The sequence below is a fragment of the Syngnathoides biaculeatus genome, chromosome 7 (genome assembly GCF_019802595.1).
Source record: "Syngnathoides biaculeatus isolate LvHL_M chromosome 7, ASM1980259v1, whole genome shotgun sequence".
NCBI classification, from domain to species: Eukaryota; Metazoa; Chordata; class Actinopteri; order Syngnathiformes; family Syngnathidae; genus Syngnathoides; species Syngnathoides biaculeatus.
Window position 1 is genome coordinate 30458886 of NC_084646.1, and position 19433 is coordinate 30478318.

A 19433-nucleotide genomic window follows, 5' to 3' on the forward strand; every position below is an offset into this window, starting at 1 on the left:
AAGAAGTGCTGTTGCTTTAATGAATCTCGGGGTATGTAAATAACAGAAGAAAAAGTGGCGAAACTTGATGAGATTTTCTAATTTTTTAGTAAAAAATGTCTGGTCTGAAGCCAAAGTAGAAAGTACAGGATGAGATTGTGTATAATGTTAAAATTCCACCTTGGCACAGCTTGATCAACGATGAAAGCACAGACAATACATTGCACAAAAAGCTAATTCTGTATTTTAAATGTAGGAGGCAACATAACAACCTTAAAACTGTTAGGTAGCATCATTCAGCCTTCAACATGGATTGCTTAAAGACATTCTGGGATATAACACCGAGAATGTTTCAGTATCTAACTAAAATAAATATGAGATTGTGATTTACTTTGACTTGATCTAAGTTCTAACATTAGACTAGTCTGTCCATATACCTAAATGCGAATGGTCATTTTCTCCCGTGGTACCGCGCTATCTTGAAGTTGAAAACTTTTCCCCTCTCCATGCTTTAGGAAGAGATAGATCATCTACTGCTAGTTTTCATCAATGGATTGAAAAGAGATACCGCCGTAAATTACGATAAATTATAACAATACATCGTGATGAAATATAATGATTTGATTATATGAATATTTCGTTTTGAAATTGAATCTCTATTGACCGCTTTAAAAATGTCGGTATCAGTGCCATGTCAATAAATTATGATTATGGTATTAGGTAACAACTACATACATGGACGGGTATAACAATTCAGTAAGTTATTTTAAGGTCTTGAGATTCCATCCCTAATCACACCCGCAACGTTGTCTACGAGCATGACTGACCACACCTGTAAATTTTTCAAACGTGAGTGACTGCAAGTTGCAGTATCCCGTTGTCAATCAGCTATGATGACAAGTACGTGTCATCAAGGAGCGGGATTTATCTGCGTAGTTTTCATTTCTTAAAGATCACATGCAGTCATATCACCAAGGACCAATCAGAGCAAAGCTCTTTTCCATTTTTAAAGTAATAATCACGCCAATGCAATTACAGCAAAGCTTATTTACGGCGCATGCCAAATATTAATAAGACACCCATCCGTCTCAATTTCCAGACATTTTGGATCAACTATAATATCTTAAAAAAATGGCACAAGAGCATTTCCAACCCAAATTATCTTGCAAACGCATTGAAAGGACATTAAAAAAAAAATTATGGCATGGGATTTTTAAAACAAGTGTCGGGTAGATATCGGCAAGTTAGCATAATGTTATAGTACAATGTTTACAGTATGTGTGTTCATTACTAATGTCAGGGGGATACATTTTTTTCATGTCTCTAGGGCCCATGTCGACGGGAGATGGAAAGTATCCTAAATAGTTTTAAAATCAGCAATGAGCTCAACCCAAGAGGCTTCCGCATACCCAACTGTGATAGAAGAGGCTTCTATAAGAAAAGACAGGTGACTCATGATCCCATTCATAAACGAAGACATATAAAGAGACCCACCACATACCTGAACACTTCTAAAGAATCCTCATTAATTATTCTCACCAACCCACACATGCACAATCCCCTTTTTTTGCAACTCTGGTTGCCTTGACAGCCACATCAACACTATATTATCCGAGTGACTACAACCATGTATTACTCCAGTCACTGCAGCCGTCTGACTCACGCCTCACAGGAAATGAGGTTGGTCAGGTGTGTGGTGTGGGAGAATGTGGGGGGTAGGGATGTAAGAATGTGGTTTGGGAGTGTGTGTGGCATGATAGCTGTGGCGACAACGGAATGTATGGATGGCGCTTGTTCGATGGTGGTAGTTTCGGTGTAGGGAGGTGTTGGGTTCTCTCGGTGAGGCAAAAAACAAATGGTGGTTTAAATTTTCTTGTCTGTGGTATAGACTTGGGCGACCCAAAGTCAACCCATTTGTAAGGTAGTGGGAAGAAAACAAGGACACTAAAACATGTTGGCAGAGACCTCTTTTATACACAAATTGTACAATTTAAGCGGGCTCCCAATGCTGTTTGTTCAAAGAGAACCTGCCGGTGCCTGCAAAATGCAGCCTACATCTACATTTGTAGTCGAACCTCCAAAGTCAAAGAGTCCATTCTGTGATGCTGATCTACTTCCAAGTTGTTGTAATTTGATACTGCAGATAAAATATTGCCAACTTAAACATGTTTCAAGTTACATTTTAACCTTCCTAAGTCTCACACGATTCACAGCTTGAAGTTGCCTGGTAGACACTGAATGGAAGGAAAAAAAGGATAAAAGGAAGATTTTTCAAGTGATACATTCACATATTTTGAGTTTTGTGGCTGCGTTATCTACAGTATATGCATTGAGTATATATTTACACTACAATCACCATTGTTAGCTGCAAAATAGAAAAAAATAGATGGTAGTGGGCTGGCTTCTGTTGTAATTTCAGTGCTGTCTATTATCTATTATATTTTTGGGCTACATAAGCGGTTGAAAAATGGATGGACGGATGTTAAGCCAGTTGCTTGTCTAAACTGAAGTTCCAAGTTGTAGTTTGTGGTCTATTGTTTCCAGTTTTCAGTGGTTGTCATGATCCTGCCGGTCCAGCCCTGGCCATGCGGGTGCCCGCGCGGTCACACTGATTGGAAGGCGCACACCTGCGCCTCAAGCTGGCTGATTGGCGCCGGTGTATATAGGACCATGGTGACGACTGGTCCTGCGCCAGATCGTTGCAACTCATGCCCCGTTCCAGCACTCCCGTATCCCTGATTGTCAACCCGTGTGTACCGACCTCCACCTGTTCTCCGACCGACCCCGTAAGCCTGACTCCTTTGAGCCTGCTTTGATCGACCTCCCGTGTACTGACTCCTGCCTGCCCGTGGACCTGCACTCCACGCCCGACGTCCTGACTACTGCTGCTACACCTGACTGCCTGCCCGATCCCCGACCTTGGAATAATAAACGTTTTTCCCGAATTACCTCTGCGTCTCCCGACTGCCTTTGGGTGCTACCTCCGTTTCGATGGGTTGTGACAGAATGATCTGGGCAAAACAGGACCCAGCAGGAAAGACCCAGCGTCACCGGGTCCCACGCAAGGTAGACCGACTGCCGGAGGACCAAGCCTGTCCGATCCGGGTAGGCTCTATGACGTCTTGTGCTTCCATGTCACACGCTCCGCCGGTGAGCTATGAATACGTCCCGACCACGACCCGTCCAGCACATCATATTCTTTTGGAGTCTGATTTTTCGGACTATGAGGAGGACCTTGATTTATATGACCAGCTGCCTAACTACGACTCAGATTATTTCGATTATGAATCTCTTCGCCCGATCGTTAATTCCAGTCAGTTTGTTTCACCTCCCCCGTCTCCAGCTCACGAGTTTCTTAGCCCGGTAGGTCCAAGTTCCCCAATCTGTATGTGGGAACCCGCTTGCCCATCTACCCGGGACCTCCGCGTGGCAGCCAGATTAGACGCCCAGGTCGGGCGCTCCCTTGTGCCTCCCGCTACACGGCAACAAAGACGCAGTCTTCGTCCACCCACTCCTCACAGGCAACGGTTAAACCAGCAAACCCACAGCTGGTGGCGAACCTTCCAGCCCAGAGGGAGGAGGGGCCGCTAAATCACGAGGTGTACTACCGCAAACTGCGGGCGGAGATAGAGCGGCAGAGCGCTGAACTGGTGGTCCTCACGGCCCAGCTCCGGCAAGGATTAGAGAACCCGCCGAGTAATGCTGACATCGCAGTAGCAACAGACCCGCTACCAAGCAAGGTTCATGTCGCTGGCGAAACGGATCTACTATCGATACACGCCCACGTTGCAGTTTCAACGGACTTGTTGCTGACTTATGCTCACGCGGCAGTGGCAATTGATCCGCTACCAAGCCAAGCGCACGTTGCAGTGGGAACGGATCTGCTACCTCGCCATGCCCACGTCGTCGTTTTGGCTGTTTCACTGCAGGCTCGCGCGGCGGTGGCCACTGATCCACTGCCGAGCAGAGCTCACGTGGCAGTGGAGACTGATCCGCCGCCGCCTCACTTTGCTGTCCAGTAGGTGCCGACGTCACCGCAGCCGCTTCTCGTCCGCGTCCAGGAGTACCGGTTGCGACCGGTCCGCGGCCTCCACGCTCCTGCTTCGTCAGCGACTGGCACGCCCACACGTTCCCGTCCAGGAGGTGGGGATGGCTTTTCAGCGGCCTCACGTTGCTGTCCAGGAAGTGGTGATGGCGCTGCCTCACGTTCCTGTCCAGGAGGTGGCAATGGCACCGCCGCCGCCTCACGTTCCCGTCCAGAAGGTGGCGATAACATCGCCGCTGCCTCACATTCCCATCCAGAAGGTGGCGATGGCGCCGCCACCTCACCTTCCTGTCCAGGAGTCCGGTCAATGCTCCTGCTTCGTCGGCCACCGAGCTGGGGAGTTCTGATGGGCCACCCCAGAACTGGAAAGGCTTCGGGATGACTGTGATAGTGATGGTGGCGGTCATGGCATTGGTCCTTCTCTCCGTCATTCTCTTCACTCCTGATGGCTCCCAGCCACTTCGTGACCTGGCCTCGTTGATGACCAGTCTACAGCTGCTTCCTGGCCAAGCCTTGGCGGTGACCAATCCCTGGTCGTCTTGCATCCACGGCGTGGGAAGTCCTCGTCCGGAGCAGTTGCATGCCTTGGTCTGGTTCCTGCTTCGCTGTTGGGTTCCTCACCGAGCCCGTCCACCCGAATCGCCCAGTGGGGATCCTGGTGCTTGGCGTCCGGGTCGTCCTCCTGACCTGTCCACCCGGACGCCTTGCGTTTTGGTGGCCTGGATGGCCTGAAATTGCCCAAGGTTTGAAGGAACCAGTTAAAAACTTTAACTTAATAAGAAGACATGATACACAGCGGCTGTGGAACCGCGGGTTGCCGACCCCTGTTATATACAAACACACATCCTACATACAGTATTTACAGACATGCACACGCACACACACCAGAGAAACCGGAGTGCCCGGAAAAAACCCATGCAGGCAGGGGAGAACATGCAAACTCCACGCAGGCAGGGCCCCAATTTGAACCCCGATCCTCAGAACTCTAACGCCAACGCTCTACAGCTGCGCAACCATGTAGCTGATTAGAGCATTGGTCTCACGGGCTGGAGGCAGGGTACACCCTGAACTGGTTGCCAGCCAATCACAGCGCACATGGAGACAGACAAAAGTCATACTCACGATCACACATAGGGACAATTTAGCGTCTCCAAGTAATACATGTATTTGGGATGTGGGACAAAACCGGAATGCCCGAAGAAAACCCACTAAGGCATGGGGAGAACAGGCAAATTTCACACAGGTGGGGCAGGATTTGAACCCCTGTCCTAAGAACTGTGTGGCCAACGGTCTACACCTGTGCCACTATATGTAGACTATATATATATTTACTTGTATATACACTTAGAAAGAGAGAGAGAGTAACATGCTTTTTGGTTAAAGGTTTTAGTTTGCTGTCAGTGTGTTTCTGATCCGTATATTACACCCATTATTCTCTAACTTTCTCTCTTCCCGTGACTTCCACACACACTTTCTCTCTACTAGTAATGATTCTACAGAGTCACCATTGTGCCGGTCTGCTTTGCTTCTTATACTTATCCACTATTCTTTGGTTCAGTTCAGGGGTCAGCAACCTTTAACACACAAAGAGCCATTTCGACCCAGTTTCCACAGATAAGACAATACTGGGAGCCCAAACACTTTTTGACATCTAAAATAAAGATGTTAGTTATTTTTTGGTGCCCGCAGACCCTCTAAAGAATTCATGTATACATAAATTTTGTGTGTTTATGAAACCCATGCAGTCCGTTCACATTAAAGAAAAATATTTTTTTCCTTTAAATGAACACATTTTGAACTCTTACAACAACAAATAAAATTTACAGAGTTGAAGGTTCCTTTCAAATGCATTAAAAAGCTGAAGTTAACGCTATAGCAAACAAAAATGGCATGAGCCATAATCCTTTGGGCTATCGTAGCATGTAGCGGAGCCTTGACGTGAATTTAAAAATAAATACTGCAAGTTCTGTAATTATGGGTGTACCCCTTTAAGAGTGGAGGGAGGCGGAGTAAGGTAGACGAGGGGGAGAGTGAGTCTAACGGAGGAACTTGTGGCTGTTGGAGATTTCGGTATGGTGCTTGAGTGTTAATTAAAAACGCAACTAAAAAATCCAGCCATGACTCCTGTTCCTCATTGAAGACGGTATTAGAATTTAAAAAAAGATCACTATTTCACTGAACAATGACAATAGATATTTGCAAAACAGTTGCTTGAATTTTTATTTTACCTGGTTAGTAGGACTTCTGCTCAAGAACCTCTGTGCACAACGTCTGCAAATCATTGGTGTAGGAAGTCACTTTCATTTTTAGGTCGCACTGTAAGCTGCCGTCTGTGAGGCATGTCAGCTCCTCGTAGACGGTGACACATATTTTGAGTGACGAAAATTGATCCGCCCCTCCTCAAGCCGTCAACTTAATTGGGGTTTGTGTGTCCCAATGATCCAAGGAGCTTAGTTGTTTGAGGATTCACACCCCTGGTCGGGTCACCCGTGGCAAACAGGTTTTAGGTTAATGACCAGACAAACTACGTCTCCATAAACCCCTATGATGAATAAGAATAGTGGATTCAGGTTTCCCTTGCCTGGACGTGGGTCAAAGAAACCCCCCTCTGGAGCCAAGACTGGAGGTGGGGCTCAGGGGCGAGCCCCTGGTGGTCGGGCCTGTCCCCATGAGGCTCGGTCAGGCACAGCCTGAAAGGGGGACATAGGTCCCCCTTCCCATGAGCTCACCACTTGTGAGAGTGGCCATCGGGGTCAGGTGCAATGTGAGCTGGGCAGTAGCCAAAGGTGGGGACCTTGCCGATCTGATCCCCAGCTACATAAACTAGCCTCTACGCACCACTTGGGCTCTGGTACCAGTCCTCTTGAGAGGGGGTGGACTGTATTCCACTCTGGAGTTACCATGGTTAGACACGCCAAGCAGGTGTGGGTATACAGTAAAGAAGCTAAATATTTGAAAACCCTGCTTGCAAGGTCTTCCACTTAGAAATCATGGATGGGTCTAAAATTTTAATCGTAGGTGCATGTCCACTGTGAGAGAGATAATCTAAAAAGAAAAATCCAGAAATGACAATGTATGATTTTTTTTAAACAATATATTTGTGTGATACAGCTGCAAATAAGTATTTGAAAACCTGAGAAAACCAATGATAATATTTGGTACAGTAGCATTTGTTTGCAATTACAGAGGTCAAACGTTTCCTGTCATTGTTCACCAGGTTTCCACACTCTGCAAGAGGGATTTTGGACTACTCCTCCAAACAGATCTTCTCTAGATCAGACAGGCTTGGGTTTCTCAGCTGCCGCTGAGAAACACGAAGATTCAGCTCCCTCCAAAGATTTTGATTTTTGGGTTTAGGTCTGGAGAGTGGCTAGGCCACGCCAGAACCTTGATATGCTTCGTACAGAGCCACTCCTTGGTTTTCCTAGCTCTGTGCTTCGGGTCATTGTCATGTTGAAAGACCCAGCCACGACCCATCTTCAATGCTCTGACAGAGGCAAAAAGGTTGTTCCCCAAAATCTCCCAATGCATGGCCGTGGTCATCCTCTCCTATTTACAGTGCAGTCGTCCTGTCCCATGTGCAGAAAAACAACCCCAAAGCATGATGCTACCACCCCCATGCTTTACAGTAGGGATGGTGTTCTTGGAATGTAACTCATCATTCGTCTTCCTCCAAACATGGTTAGTGGAATTATGACCAGAAAGTTCCATTTTGGTCTCAACTGACCACAAAACTTTCTCCTATGACTCCTCTGTATCATCCAAATTGTCATTGGAAAACTTAAGACGGGCCCCGACATTTGCTGGTTTGAGCAGGGGAACCGACTGTGCCATGCATGATTTCAAACCATGACATCTTTGTTGGATTAATTGGATATAAAGTTATCTCAAATTCGCTCTCTTGGTTGTTTTTAATGCTTCATTGCTTACATGATGCGATGCAATCAAGAGGCTTATTGGGTGCCATGGAAACTTGCTACTTGCTATGCTTAAACAATGTGATGCAGTGAAGTTACATTGGGTGCAGTGGAAACACCAGACAGTGATGCAGAAGATAACATAAAGACTGACAATCTAAATACTTATTTGCAACAGTATCACACAAATAAATTTAAAAAAATCATACATTGTAATTTCTGTATTTTTCTTTTTAGATTATCTTTCACACAGTGGACATGCACCTACGATGAAAATTTTACATCCCTCCATGATTTCTAAGTGGGAGAACTTGCAATATAGCAGGGTGTTCAAAGACGTATAATGAAGAAAATAAGTATTATATATAGTAAATATAAGTTGTATAGTTAAATTATATGATATAGTATATATAAGTTCACTTAACAGTATTTTTTTTCACTGTACTTTTTGCCGCCTGGCTCGGCGCTTGTACGTTGGGGTTTACCCTGGTGATGAGAGGGTAGCCTCCCTCCGCCTTCAGGTGGGGGATGTTTGTGCCGATAAACCAAACAACAGTTCACCCACCCTTTTTGAAGTCCTTAGAAGGAGTGCTGGAGAGCGGTCCCTCTGGGGATTCATTCATTCTGCTGGGGGACTTCAATGCCAGTCTGACATGGCAGGCCCAAAGGTATTGTAAGGGTCTGCTGGGAACGGCTGGCAGAGTCCCTCTGTCAGAAGGAATCACAACTCCGACCTCTGAACTTTTCCATGTTTCGCGCCTCCGATGCTGAGGCTGCCGACTAGAGCTATGGCCGTAAGGTGGTCGTTGCCTGTTGTGTCGGCAACCCCCAAACAACAGTGAGGGATGCCACTTTTGGCCTGTGGAACTCCTGGGGCAGCTGATTGGTACAAGCGGGCAAACGGAATGCAGCTTCAGTGGTTGCTGAGATAAAAACCCAGGCATGGGCGGAGTTCATTGAGGCCATGGAAAACGACTTCAAGACGACTTCGAGGAAATTCTGATCCACTGTCCATTCTCTCAGGAGGAGGAAGCAATGCACTGTCAACACTGTGTATAGTGAGGGTGGCGCGCTGCTGACCTTAACTCGGGATATTGTGAGTTGGTAGGGAGAATACATCGAAGACCTCCTCAATTCCACTGACATGGCTTCCCATGAAGAAACAGAGTCTGAATTTTCTGAGGTGGGCTTTTCTATCTCTGGGGTTGAGGTTACTGAGGTGTTTAAAAAGCTCCTCGGTGGCAGGGCTCCGGGGGTGGATGAGATTCGCCCAGAGTTCCTAAAGGCTCTGGATGTTGTGGACCTGTCCTGGTTGACATGCCTCTGTCTGCAAAATCACATGGACATTGGGGACAGTGCCTCTGGATTGGCAGACCTACAACCACAGGGGGATCACACACTTCAGCCTCCCTGGTAAGGTCTATTCAGGGGTGCTGGACATAAGGGTTCGTTGGGTAGTCGAATGTCAGATTCAGGAAAACAATGTGGTTTTCCCTCCTGGGCGTGGAACAGTGGACCAGCTCTACACCCACGGAAGAATCCTCGAAGGTGCGTTTTGTGGACTTGGGGAAGGCGTTCAACCGTGTCCCTTTGGGTAGTCCTGGGGGGGGGGGGGTGTCTTCAAGAGTATGGGATACTAAACCCCCTGATACAGGCTGTTCGGTGACTGTACGACTGGTCTCAGAGTTTAGTCTGCATTGCTGGCAATAGGTCGGACTCGTTTTCAGTGTGAGTCACCGATTTTGGCCAAAATTTCTGGGCGCAGCCGAGGCGTAGAGGGCATCTGGTTTAGTGGCCTCAGCTTTGCATCTCTGCTCTTTGCAGATGATGTGGTTCTGTTGGCTTCATCAACCTGTGAACTCCACGCTCACTGGAGTGGTTCGCAGCCATATGTGAAGAGGCTGGGTTGAGACTACAAATCTGAGATCATGGTCCTCAGTCGGACAAGGGTGGCGTGCCCTCTGCGAGTCAGGGATAAATCCTCCCCCAAGTGGAGGAGTTGGGGCAGGTGAGTGGGAGTGAGGGAAGAATGGAGTGGGAGATCGACAGGCGAATCGCTGCAGCATCTGCACTGATGCGGACTTTGTATCGGTTCAATTGTGGTAAAGAGGGAGCCAAGTCGAAAGGCAAACCTCTCAATTTAGCAGTCGCTCTACATTCCTACCCTCCCCTATGGTCACGAGCTGTGTTGTCGTGACTGAGAGAAAAATATCATGGATACAAGCAGGTGAAATGAGTTTCCTCCGCAGGGTGTCCGTGCTGTCCGTTAGAGATAGGGTGAGAAATTCGGTCATTGGGGAAGAGCTCAGTGTCATGCCGCTGCTCCTCCACATTGAGAGGAGCCAAATGAGGTGACTGGGGTATCTGATCCAGATGCCTCCCTGGTGAGGTGTTCCGGGTATGTCACACTGAAGAGACTCCAGGGATGACCTTGGACACACTGGAAAGATTATGTCTCTCGGCTGGCCTGGGAACGCCTCGGGCTGGATGAAGTGGCTGGGAAAAGGGCAGTCTGGGTATCCCTGCTAAAGCTTTTGCCCCCGCAACCTGACCTGTAGAAACGGTAGAACCTGGATGGATGGATAATTTGAGATCATGGGGGCACCGTGGTGCAGCTGTCGCGCATTCTGAGGACCACAGTTTAAATCCTGGCCCCGCCTGCATGGAGTTTGCCAGTTTTCCCTGGTTTTGTGAGTCCATTCCATTATTCTGCTCATCCAGCCCTTCCGCCCACCTGCATTTCCTTTACTTTTTTGGCCTGCAATCAGCCTACAGGGGATTGTGAATGGGACCACAATTTGTGCGACTCTGTGCACTCTTTCAGAGTTCATATGTGTGTGTTAAGAGGAGGAGGAAGAGGCAGTGGCTTGAGCAGCAGCCAGGTGCTTGTGTATCCATAATCATCCTTCCCTTTTCTCTCCTGAGTTTCGCCAGGGCTGACTTATTGACTCAGACGGATGTGTCCAAATGTATGTACCAACCACAATAGCTTTATAATTCCTCAACCTTTTAGGCTACAGTATTTTTATGTGGTCTCTCTCACATGCTCTATTGCATGCCTAGGTTTTTAATTAAGCCCTTGTTCCCTATCACTGGACTATATTGGCTGTTTATTTGGTGTACTATCATGTAACATTCATGAGTTCAGCAAACAATACTAACATTTTTGAGAATATAATATACAAATGGGAATTTAAATTTGGTTATTTTTGTTATTTAATATTCAGTGGTTCAATTCAGTGTTGCAATGTCAAGAGGATATTCCATGTGCCTTGGACGGTGAAATAAATTGCTGTGAGCATTTTTTTTCCACAACACATTGTTTTTTTATGGGAAAATGTCTTCCATGCTTTAACACTGAAACAGTCTCTAGGTTCAAAATCCTACATTCAAAATGTTATTTCTTACTTTAAATAGTAAAGGCAATCCTTATTGACAGAGCAAAGGCTGGTGACACACTGCGTAATGGTAAAGACAGAGAGAAACTGGAGCCAGGATTTGAACATGACCTGCTTTACCGACTGAGCCACAGGTGACCAAATAACATTTCTGTAGTTAGATTTGCGTTGTAATAACCATGAGGAACATTTTTATCTTCAACACAACTTCAAATAAACACTAGTGTAATGTTGACAATGTTAATGATAACTCACTCCATAAGAATTGTAAAAATATTGCTGTAGACGTCATTGACTGCCATTAAATAAGAGATCCGTCGTTGTTCATTTTGTCTTTGTTTGCCAGTCACTGTCGCTTTTTGCAGTCAGAGTTGTGGGAACATAACTACAAGTTCTTTTGGCAATGCATTTTCACTCACTCAACAACAACACATTCACTCATTCATCTTCTACCGTTTATCTGAGGTCAGGTCGCGGGGACAAACAGAGTTTCCAAAATAAGGAGTAACAGTTACTAGTACAATGCATGCGCGATACTACAAATAAGAAGACACTGCTCATGGAATTGAATCCATATTTGGCTGATGGCGTTTGTGCGGACTAATGTCGTGCTTTGGAATATTTTTCGTCTTAGAAGCATTTATTACCATGTGAATGATAACATCTACCAACAATTGAAATATTCATGGTAGTAAATGAAAGTAATTGATTTTCAAAAGTAAATTTAGGGAGATATGTATTTATCGGTATTAATCAAATTATATAAGGACCCATAAACACGTTGCACCTTTTCCTTACCATGCCTGTATTTGAAAATGTACGTTAGTCAAATGTTATTCACCGGCCATAGTCATACATACAAATTCAGTTGGCTCACAATGTCAATTATTCGGAGGCATTGCTTAACAAGTTGTGCGAGCACTGATGTTAACACTCTGGAAGGCTAGTAGCATTTGGAAAGGTTTAAAGATTCACACCTGAAATCATTACGTGACCATTGATTAAATGTTGTACTCGTGGAATGTAATTAAGGAATTTGCAAGCTCAACACGATCCTACTCAACAATATCAGATGATCCATCAAGTGCACCTCTTGGTTGTCCGTATTAGAATTTGTATTAATACCTATGTACAAGTTCTTGACTGAAGCCCAAATGAAACGGATTGCTTGTGATGACTGCTAAAAGTCCACAGATGAAAGGGAGCTTGAGTGGAAATTCAAAGGTAGCCAAGCAACAGGGACACACACACACATACTGTGCTTTCTCTCCCTTCTGTCTCTCTTTGTCTGACACACACAAACTGAATGACACCCACCCACCCAGGCACACAACCACACACACTGAGTGTCATCATTAACCAAAAGCAGAGGAATGCAATTTTAAGATCCTCTTATCTGCTGGGTCAGGTTTAAAATAGGATCTGGCCACAGAGTTGAGGGCACCTCGAGAGGTTATAGAGAAAGGGGATGGGAGCAGAAAAAATAGTTCGAGAGAAAAGGAATAAACACCGAACGTGGCTGTAAACTGAGTTAACCTAAACAAAAATCCTTAACAATGTTAGTGTATGAGAATAGGACACGTTGAGCTGCGTACTTGCCTACAGACTGCTGCGGTAGTTGTTGGTTAGGTACTTTAATAGGGCTGTGTCTATAAAGATGCCTTTGATCGTGCACTTAGTCTGCATGTGCATGCTGACTACACAGGAAACAGACACCTGGTCACACTAAAGCTTGACTGTGACTCAATGTGCCTGCACAGCCATTTACCGTGTTTCCAAAAAGTACTGTAAAAACTGAGACGGAATTGACATAGAAAGTAAGATGTGTGAAAAATGATTTAGGTTTGATTTGGGGGTCTTGTCTGCATCTGATAGTTTCTGAATCCCTAAAACCGTTTTCAAAGATTATGATAGATTAAGCTAAATTAAATCAATCATATAGAATATGGATGAGACAGATATCTCCCTAAATGATATTTTTTGCAGGTGGTGTCAGTGACTCAGTTAGCTTCAAGGATTACTTTGTCCAATATCCCTCAGTTCAACATAGATTATTTTTTTTTTTGCAGGGAACAGTCCAGACACAAGAATTTGTCAAGAATCCCCAAAAATTCCTTCAAGGTGGAAGTCTCCCCTATTGATGCAAGTCATCTCGTACCGGAGACTGCTGCTTATGATACTTAATAACCGCGACCTAGGGTTGATGGGTTTGATTATAGTTTATTTGTAGCCTCTGCTAATATTTTGTGCTTTGGCTCCAGTGAAGTAGAAGATTTTATTGGTGTTGATCCGATTCCATTAATTTCATCTTCCAATTTGCCAACCCAAAAGCGAAGCGGCAAGCTTTGGCGGTCACTGGAGGGCATGATCATGCACAGCTGAGTGGTGAGGGGTGTGGAGAGAAGGGAGAGGAAAAAGGTTAGGCACCTATAGAAATGGTAGTTGAGGCTAATGAGGACAGTCAAAGTCATAATCGTGTTGTTTATATTGTTAATACGACAGCTAATGCAGAGGGGCCTGTAAGGTGAGACAGGAACACGTGAAGCACATGCATGTTTAATTGGGATATTACAGCTAAGATGCCAGGTGGCAAAATGGAACAGAGAAAGACTCTATGGAGAATCCTTAGCCTGAGCAAAGAAGGAATTAAACTCAAGATTGTGGTAAAAGCTACCAAGCCTAATACAGGAGTAGCTACAGTGTCACAGAGCAGTGAGGGTGAAAGTAACTGCTCTGACAACAGCAACATCTCGTCACACACGCATGCCAACTTTTCAAGGCAACTACCAAATTGCAGTGATTTGGAGCTACTTAAATCAAGTCAAATGTAAGAAAGGTTTGAATTTCACTGTTCTTTCCTGATGTTTTTTACCCCTAACAATTTTCTGCCACTCAACTTCAGGATCCATTAATTAACACTAATCAAACACTGATTTTACAGCTCTACAATATACAAGCACAAGAAAGTGTCCACTGGTTGACTGCCACGGTCCTGCAGGAGAGCTGTCAACACACTCTTCCCCCAAAAAAAGGGACATTGCAAGAGAACATTTTGTTTAAAATGGCATCCTGCATTGTACGGCTTCAAGATCCTTTCTAAATCCTTGGGCATCTCCTAGAGAGTAGCTGTGGTGAAAGTCGTCCGCTGAGATCATACGGGTACTGTGTGTTGAGCAGGTCAATGGTGGAAAACTACCTAATTTGAGCTGTTTTGGAAGTTTCCTGTTCAGTGGTTTAGAACGCTGGCTATATTGGATTAGATTAAAGCCTCCGTCACACCATGACGTTCTGGTCAACGTTCTCTGAACATTTCAATCGTTCTATTTTTCAGCGTTCTCAAATGAGGATAACACATCTGGCGTGTGATTAACGTGTGTCTAACGCATGACTAACGCGTGTCTAACGCACGAGAAGCATGTAACAGCGACCAAATAAGATACCCCTAAAAACCATTAGCGTGTGCTAACGTGTCACTGGCGCGCGACGAGCGATTTGTCAATGTTAGATGAGCGTGTTGAGTGTGTGACTCACGGGTGAATAATGACGGAATAGCGTTTTGCAGGCGTGTAATTTTTACAGTGGAACAGGAACGAAAACGTCGGAAATTTCATACTCACTTCAGTTGTTCTCGTGAGTTTGAACAGTCAGCATCATGCCGCCTCGACGAAAAAAAGTTGGGGTGCGGACTTCAAGTAGCACTGCAAGTAAGAATGCAAAACATCGATTTATATACCCATATGCACGGACGTTCGGGAAACACACAAATGACGCTCAATAGATGCCTCAGGACATTCGTTTCACTTTAGTTACACGCTGTGTGCGCTAGGGGATTGTTCAGTGGTCGTTGACAGGTCGCCAGTGAGTCGTTCACTCCAAAGCTAACCATTAAGTAACAACTAAGTAAAGCTCGAGTTACGACTGACTAACGATAGCCAAACGCGTGCAACGCTCGGCGCACCTTAGTAAAACGTTCCATGGACGTTCTTGAACGTTCTGCAGCATTTAAAATTAAACGTTGATGAATGCTGGTCTCGGTGAGAACTTTTGTGCATGTTCAAAACTTTTTCCGGACCTAGCGTTCAAACAACGCTCTTCTGGCGCTATCCCGGCGACCATGGGCGACTACTAACGTTTCCTCAAACGCGATAGAGCGCTGACCAGAACATCAGGGTGTGATGGGTTCTTTAGAAAAGACTTTTGACTGCACTGAAACCTTATTTCTCTGGGAGACCTTGTCGAGGTTTGCGTTGAGTGCCGTTTTCATTGCTACTGGTCCAGGTGTTTTACAGGGACATTGGCGTTGTGCTTGCTTGTCTGCTGCTTTAATGTGTGCATAAAAGTGTACAACAAGGTTGTGCACTCTGGGATGCTCAATGAACTCTCCCAGGAACCCTACGTTCAGAAAATCTATTCTCGTATTTGTTTTCAAAGAGTTTTAAAATAACTCTATATGCTCACATTGAAGAAAGAAAGAAAAAAAACGATTTGCCAAATCATAAATGTTTGATTTTTTTTTTCCTTTTTTATGCCATAATTGCCCACATTAGTCATTGTTTTCATGTTTTACAGTTTAAAGAGGGATAAACAGATGGTCCTCAGCTGTCACTAATTTATGGCAGCTATTGACCACAAGGATTATAGTGAGGCGGCACGGTGGTGCAGCTGTAGAGCATTGGCCTCACAGTTCTGACAACTCGGGTTCAATGCCGGCCCCGTCCGTGTTGAGTTTGCATGTTCTCCCCGGGCAGGCACGGGCACTCTGTTTTCCACCCACATCCAAAAAACTTGCAACATTATTTGGATACTCCGAATTACCCCAAGGTGCGATTCTAAGTGTGACTGTTTCCGTGTGCCCTGCGACTAGCTGGTCACCAGTCCAGGGTGTACCCTGGCTCCTGCCCATTGACAGCTGGGATAGGCTCCAGCACTTCCGTAACCCCTGTGAGGATAACCGGTTAAGAAGATGGATGGATGGATGGATGGATGGAGTTTAGCCAGGCCCAAATAATTGTGTAAATCCCTTTGGACATCATACTGAGTTCATAAAGTTGCCACACCACAAACTCTGGGTCTACATGGGCCATTTTACATTCTTCCCAAGGTGCATAAGCATGTGCTTGTCTTTTGTTTGTACAAATGCATTATAGTATAGTACAATCTGTATAGACTATATGGCATGTGTCCATTTGCATTCATGTTCCTCAAATTACAGGAAATGCAGGATGCCCGGTGGGATGAAACGTGGTCATCTAGTTTCTGGAAGACCTATTTCTTAGTGAGCATTATATTTTGATAAGATTTAGCATTTGAATTGTTCAACAAAACTATGTTCAGATTATGATTTGATCTTATAAGAAATAAGTGTTTGTAATGTTGTTAATGACAGCACCAAAACTATTTCTGTGCAATCAAATGATGCGTGCGTACTTGCTGTATATGGAACTTTTGTGCAACATGTTTTTTGTTGTTTAGAGGCGCACATGCACACGCCCTTGTGCACTTTCAGGCCATAATAATTTTCAGATGATTTTGAGTGTCTGCCGGACTCCCAGAATAGCATCATTGGTTTGCCTACATCATTACAACTGGCCTTGGCAAATATTTTAGTTACGCTGTGTTTACCTTCACACTCCTTCGCTCTTTCGCCCCCAGGGAATTTGTCATTCCTCAATGTAAAAAATATCAAAAGAGATTTGCATGTTGCTCATGTTGGTAAAGCCCCGAGTTGGATACTGTCACTATGAGCTTTATACACGTCATATTTCACAAGCCAACAGCTGCATTACTTTCAAATGTCCATTTGCTCTACCTGAGCAAAAGTCTTGGGCTTTAGCACTTAGTCAAGTAATTAATTCATTAGTTCGTGTTCACTTTATCTATTAGCCTCCCGAATCTTACTCATTCAGCTTCCAGTTGCACAATTTTTTTCCTTCTTCAATCCTAAAAAAAACATTAATGAAAATCTCATCCTTTCCACCCAAAGTATTTCGTGTTTGAGAGGTATTTATATAAATTCTTATGAGATTTGTGCATTTCTAAAATCTAACAAACTCTCTGTATACTGGACACATTGACCTCTCCCAAGATATAAAGAATTCTAAGCACACTCGAGGTCACATAAACTTAGAGACCTGGTCATCCTGGTCAGGATGTTGAAATTCTTTCAACTGACATTAAGAATGTGTATTCTTTTCCATCTCCGACCATTTTTATGTTTTCTTCCGAAAACCTGTCTCTACTAAGAAAAGGTACATCAATGAGAGTACAACCACTAAGTTTATAGAGACCATAGCTGTGCCACAAACTGTGAATGCTGATACGGTTGAATGTTTAGACAAGTTCACTTGTAAAATCTCAAATAACATGAATGCTGTCGCTCCTAAACTAAAACTAAAACTATGACAATCTTTATGTGACCTAGAACAGTGTGGAGGAGCACAATGTTGGCAAATACCTCTAAATCAAAGTGTAGGAAAGCACAACGTAAGTGGAAACAAACCACACACCACATTGTATAGTGTTTTGGGTTTTTTTTTTTTGTTAATGTGAATAATTTTGCCAATGGATGGGTCCAGATTTTTAGGCTTGAGCGCCTTCCCACAAAAATGTCTACATATGTCCTGTCCAAAGAGGTGTATTGAAATCTTTTTTAGAATGCACCTATCCACATTTTAAGATTGATATCTGTACTAGCCTAGTAATTCCTCACTGTGGAAACACCAATCTGTTTTAAAAATATTTCCCGAAATACTTCCTTTCTCTAACTTGGCCTGGCCAACCCGTGGGTCGCGACCCTCATGCGGCTCTTTAACTAGTTTCATGTGGTTCTTCAGGAGCTTTCATTCACTCCCCTACAGCTAGATGGCACACTGACCATGTAAGCCTGTTTGTGTGACCTCAAACGAACAACGGGAGAATCTTTGGTGTGACATCATTTGTGTTGTAAACAATTTCTGTCAAGTTACCTCTTGAAATGGCAGGGGGGAAAAGCACAGCCAATCGAAAATATGAACAAGAAAGAACACAAGACGTTTTTGCCAGACTGGGAGAGTTTATATTTTTTTGTTGAACGTAATGGCAAGCCGATCTGCCTTATATGTCATGCAGTATTAGCGCATTTCAAAGCTTCAAATCTTCAGCGTCACTTCAGCTCACTCCACCCTAACATCGAACAGGAATTTCCAAAAGGGACTGAACTTCGCAAGAAGAAGTTGGCCGCTTTGAAAAGCCAGGCAGAAAAGCACGTGCAGTTTTTCCAAAAATTTACGAAACACTTGGAGACCGTAACGCTTGCATCATATCAGCTGGCTTGGAACATAGCACGGGCTAAAAATCCATACAACGAAGGGGACTTCATGAAAAAATGCATCATTAACGCCTTTGAAATCTTGGCTCCTGGAGACGACAAACTAAAACGGAGCGTATCAGATGTTCAACTGTCCCGCCATAGTGTTGAACACAGATTATTGAATATTAATACAGCTGTTGAATCACAGTTGCACTCTGACCTTCAAGCATGTGAGTATTTTAGTGTGGCATTGGATGAGCGTTGTGACATACAAGACAAGCCTCAGTTGTCAATATTTGCACGGTCTGTGTCAAATGAATGTATGATCAAAGAAGAACTCCTTGATATTGTGCCATTAAAAGAACCTGTGGCATAGATATGAAAGAAGCAATGATGGCTGCGTTTGCAAAAGCAAATCTGTCCATATCGAAACTAACTGCAATAGCCACGGATGGAGCGCCAGCCATGATCGAATCCATGAACGGACTTGTGGGCCTGTGCAAAGCTGATCAAACAGTTCCCGACTTTTGGAATTTCCACTGCATCATCCACAGGGAACAACTCGTGTCTAAATCATTGAATTTAGACAATGTCATGAAGCCTGTGATGGAAATCGTCAACTACATCCGCACACATGCGCTTAACCACAAGCAATTCAGGAATCTCATCGCTGAGCTGGACCAAGGGTTCCAGGTGACCTGCCACTGCACTGCAATGTGAGGTGGCTGTCAAAAAGCAAGGTACTCTCTCGCTTCTTTGAGCTTTTGGATGCTGTGAAACCGTTCATGGAAGAGAAGTACAAGGAC

The 19433-nt window shown here is 44.6% G+C and overlaps 1 protein-coding gene across 3 annotated transcripts in view; it reads left to right on the plus strand.

Annotated features, from left to right (window-relative positions):
* LOC133503301 (insulin-like growth factor-binding protein 3) overlaps positions 1–19433 on the plus strand; it is a 49432-nt gene that overhangs the window by 24489 nt on the left and 5510 nt on the right. The window contains exons 3-4 of one of the 3 annotated variants that reach the window (XM_061824794.1): positions 1307–1426; positions 13409–13515. The exons of 1 other annotated variant lie outside the window; for it this stretch is intronic. In XM_061824794.1, coding sequence (XP_061680778.1) covers positions 1307–1426; positions 13409–13480 — 192 coding nt within the window. In that variant the 3' untranslated portion in view covers positions 13481–13515. Of the gene's footprint in view, positions 1–1306; positions 1427–13408; positions 13516–19433 lie in introns of those variants that run through there. One more of the 3 variants, XM_061824793.1, reaches the window with a different exon arrangement.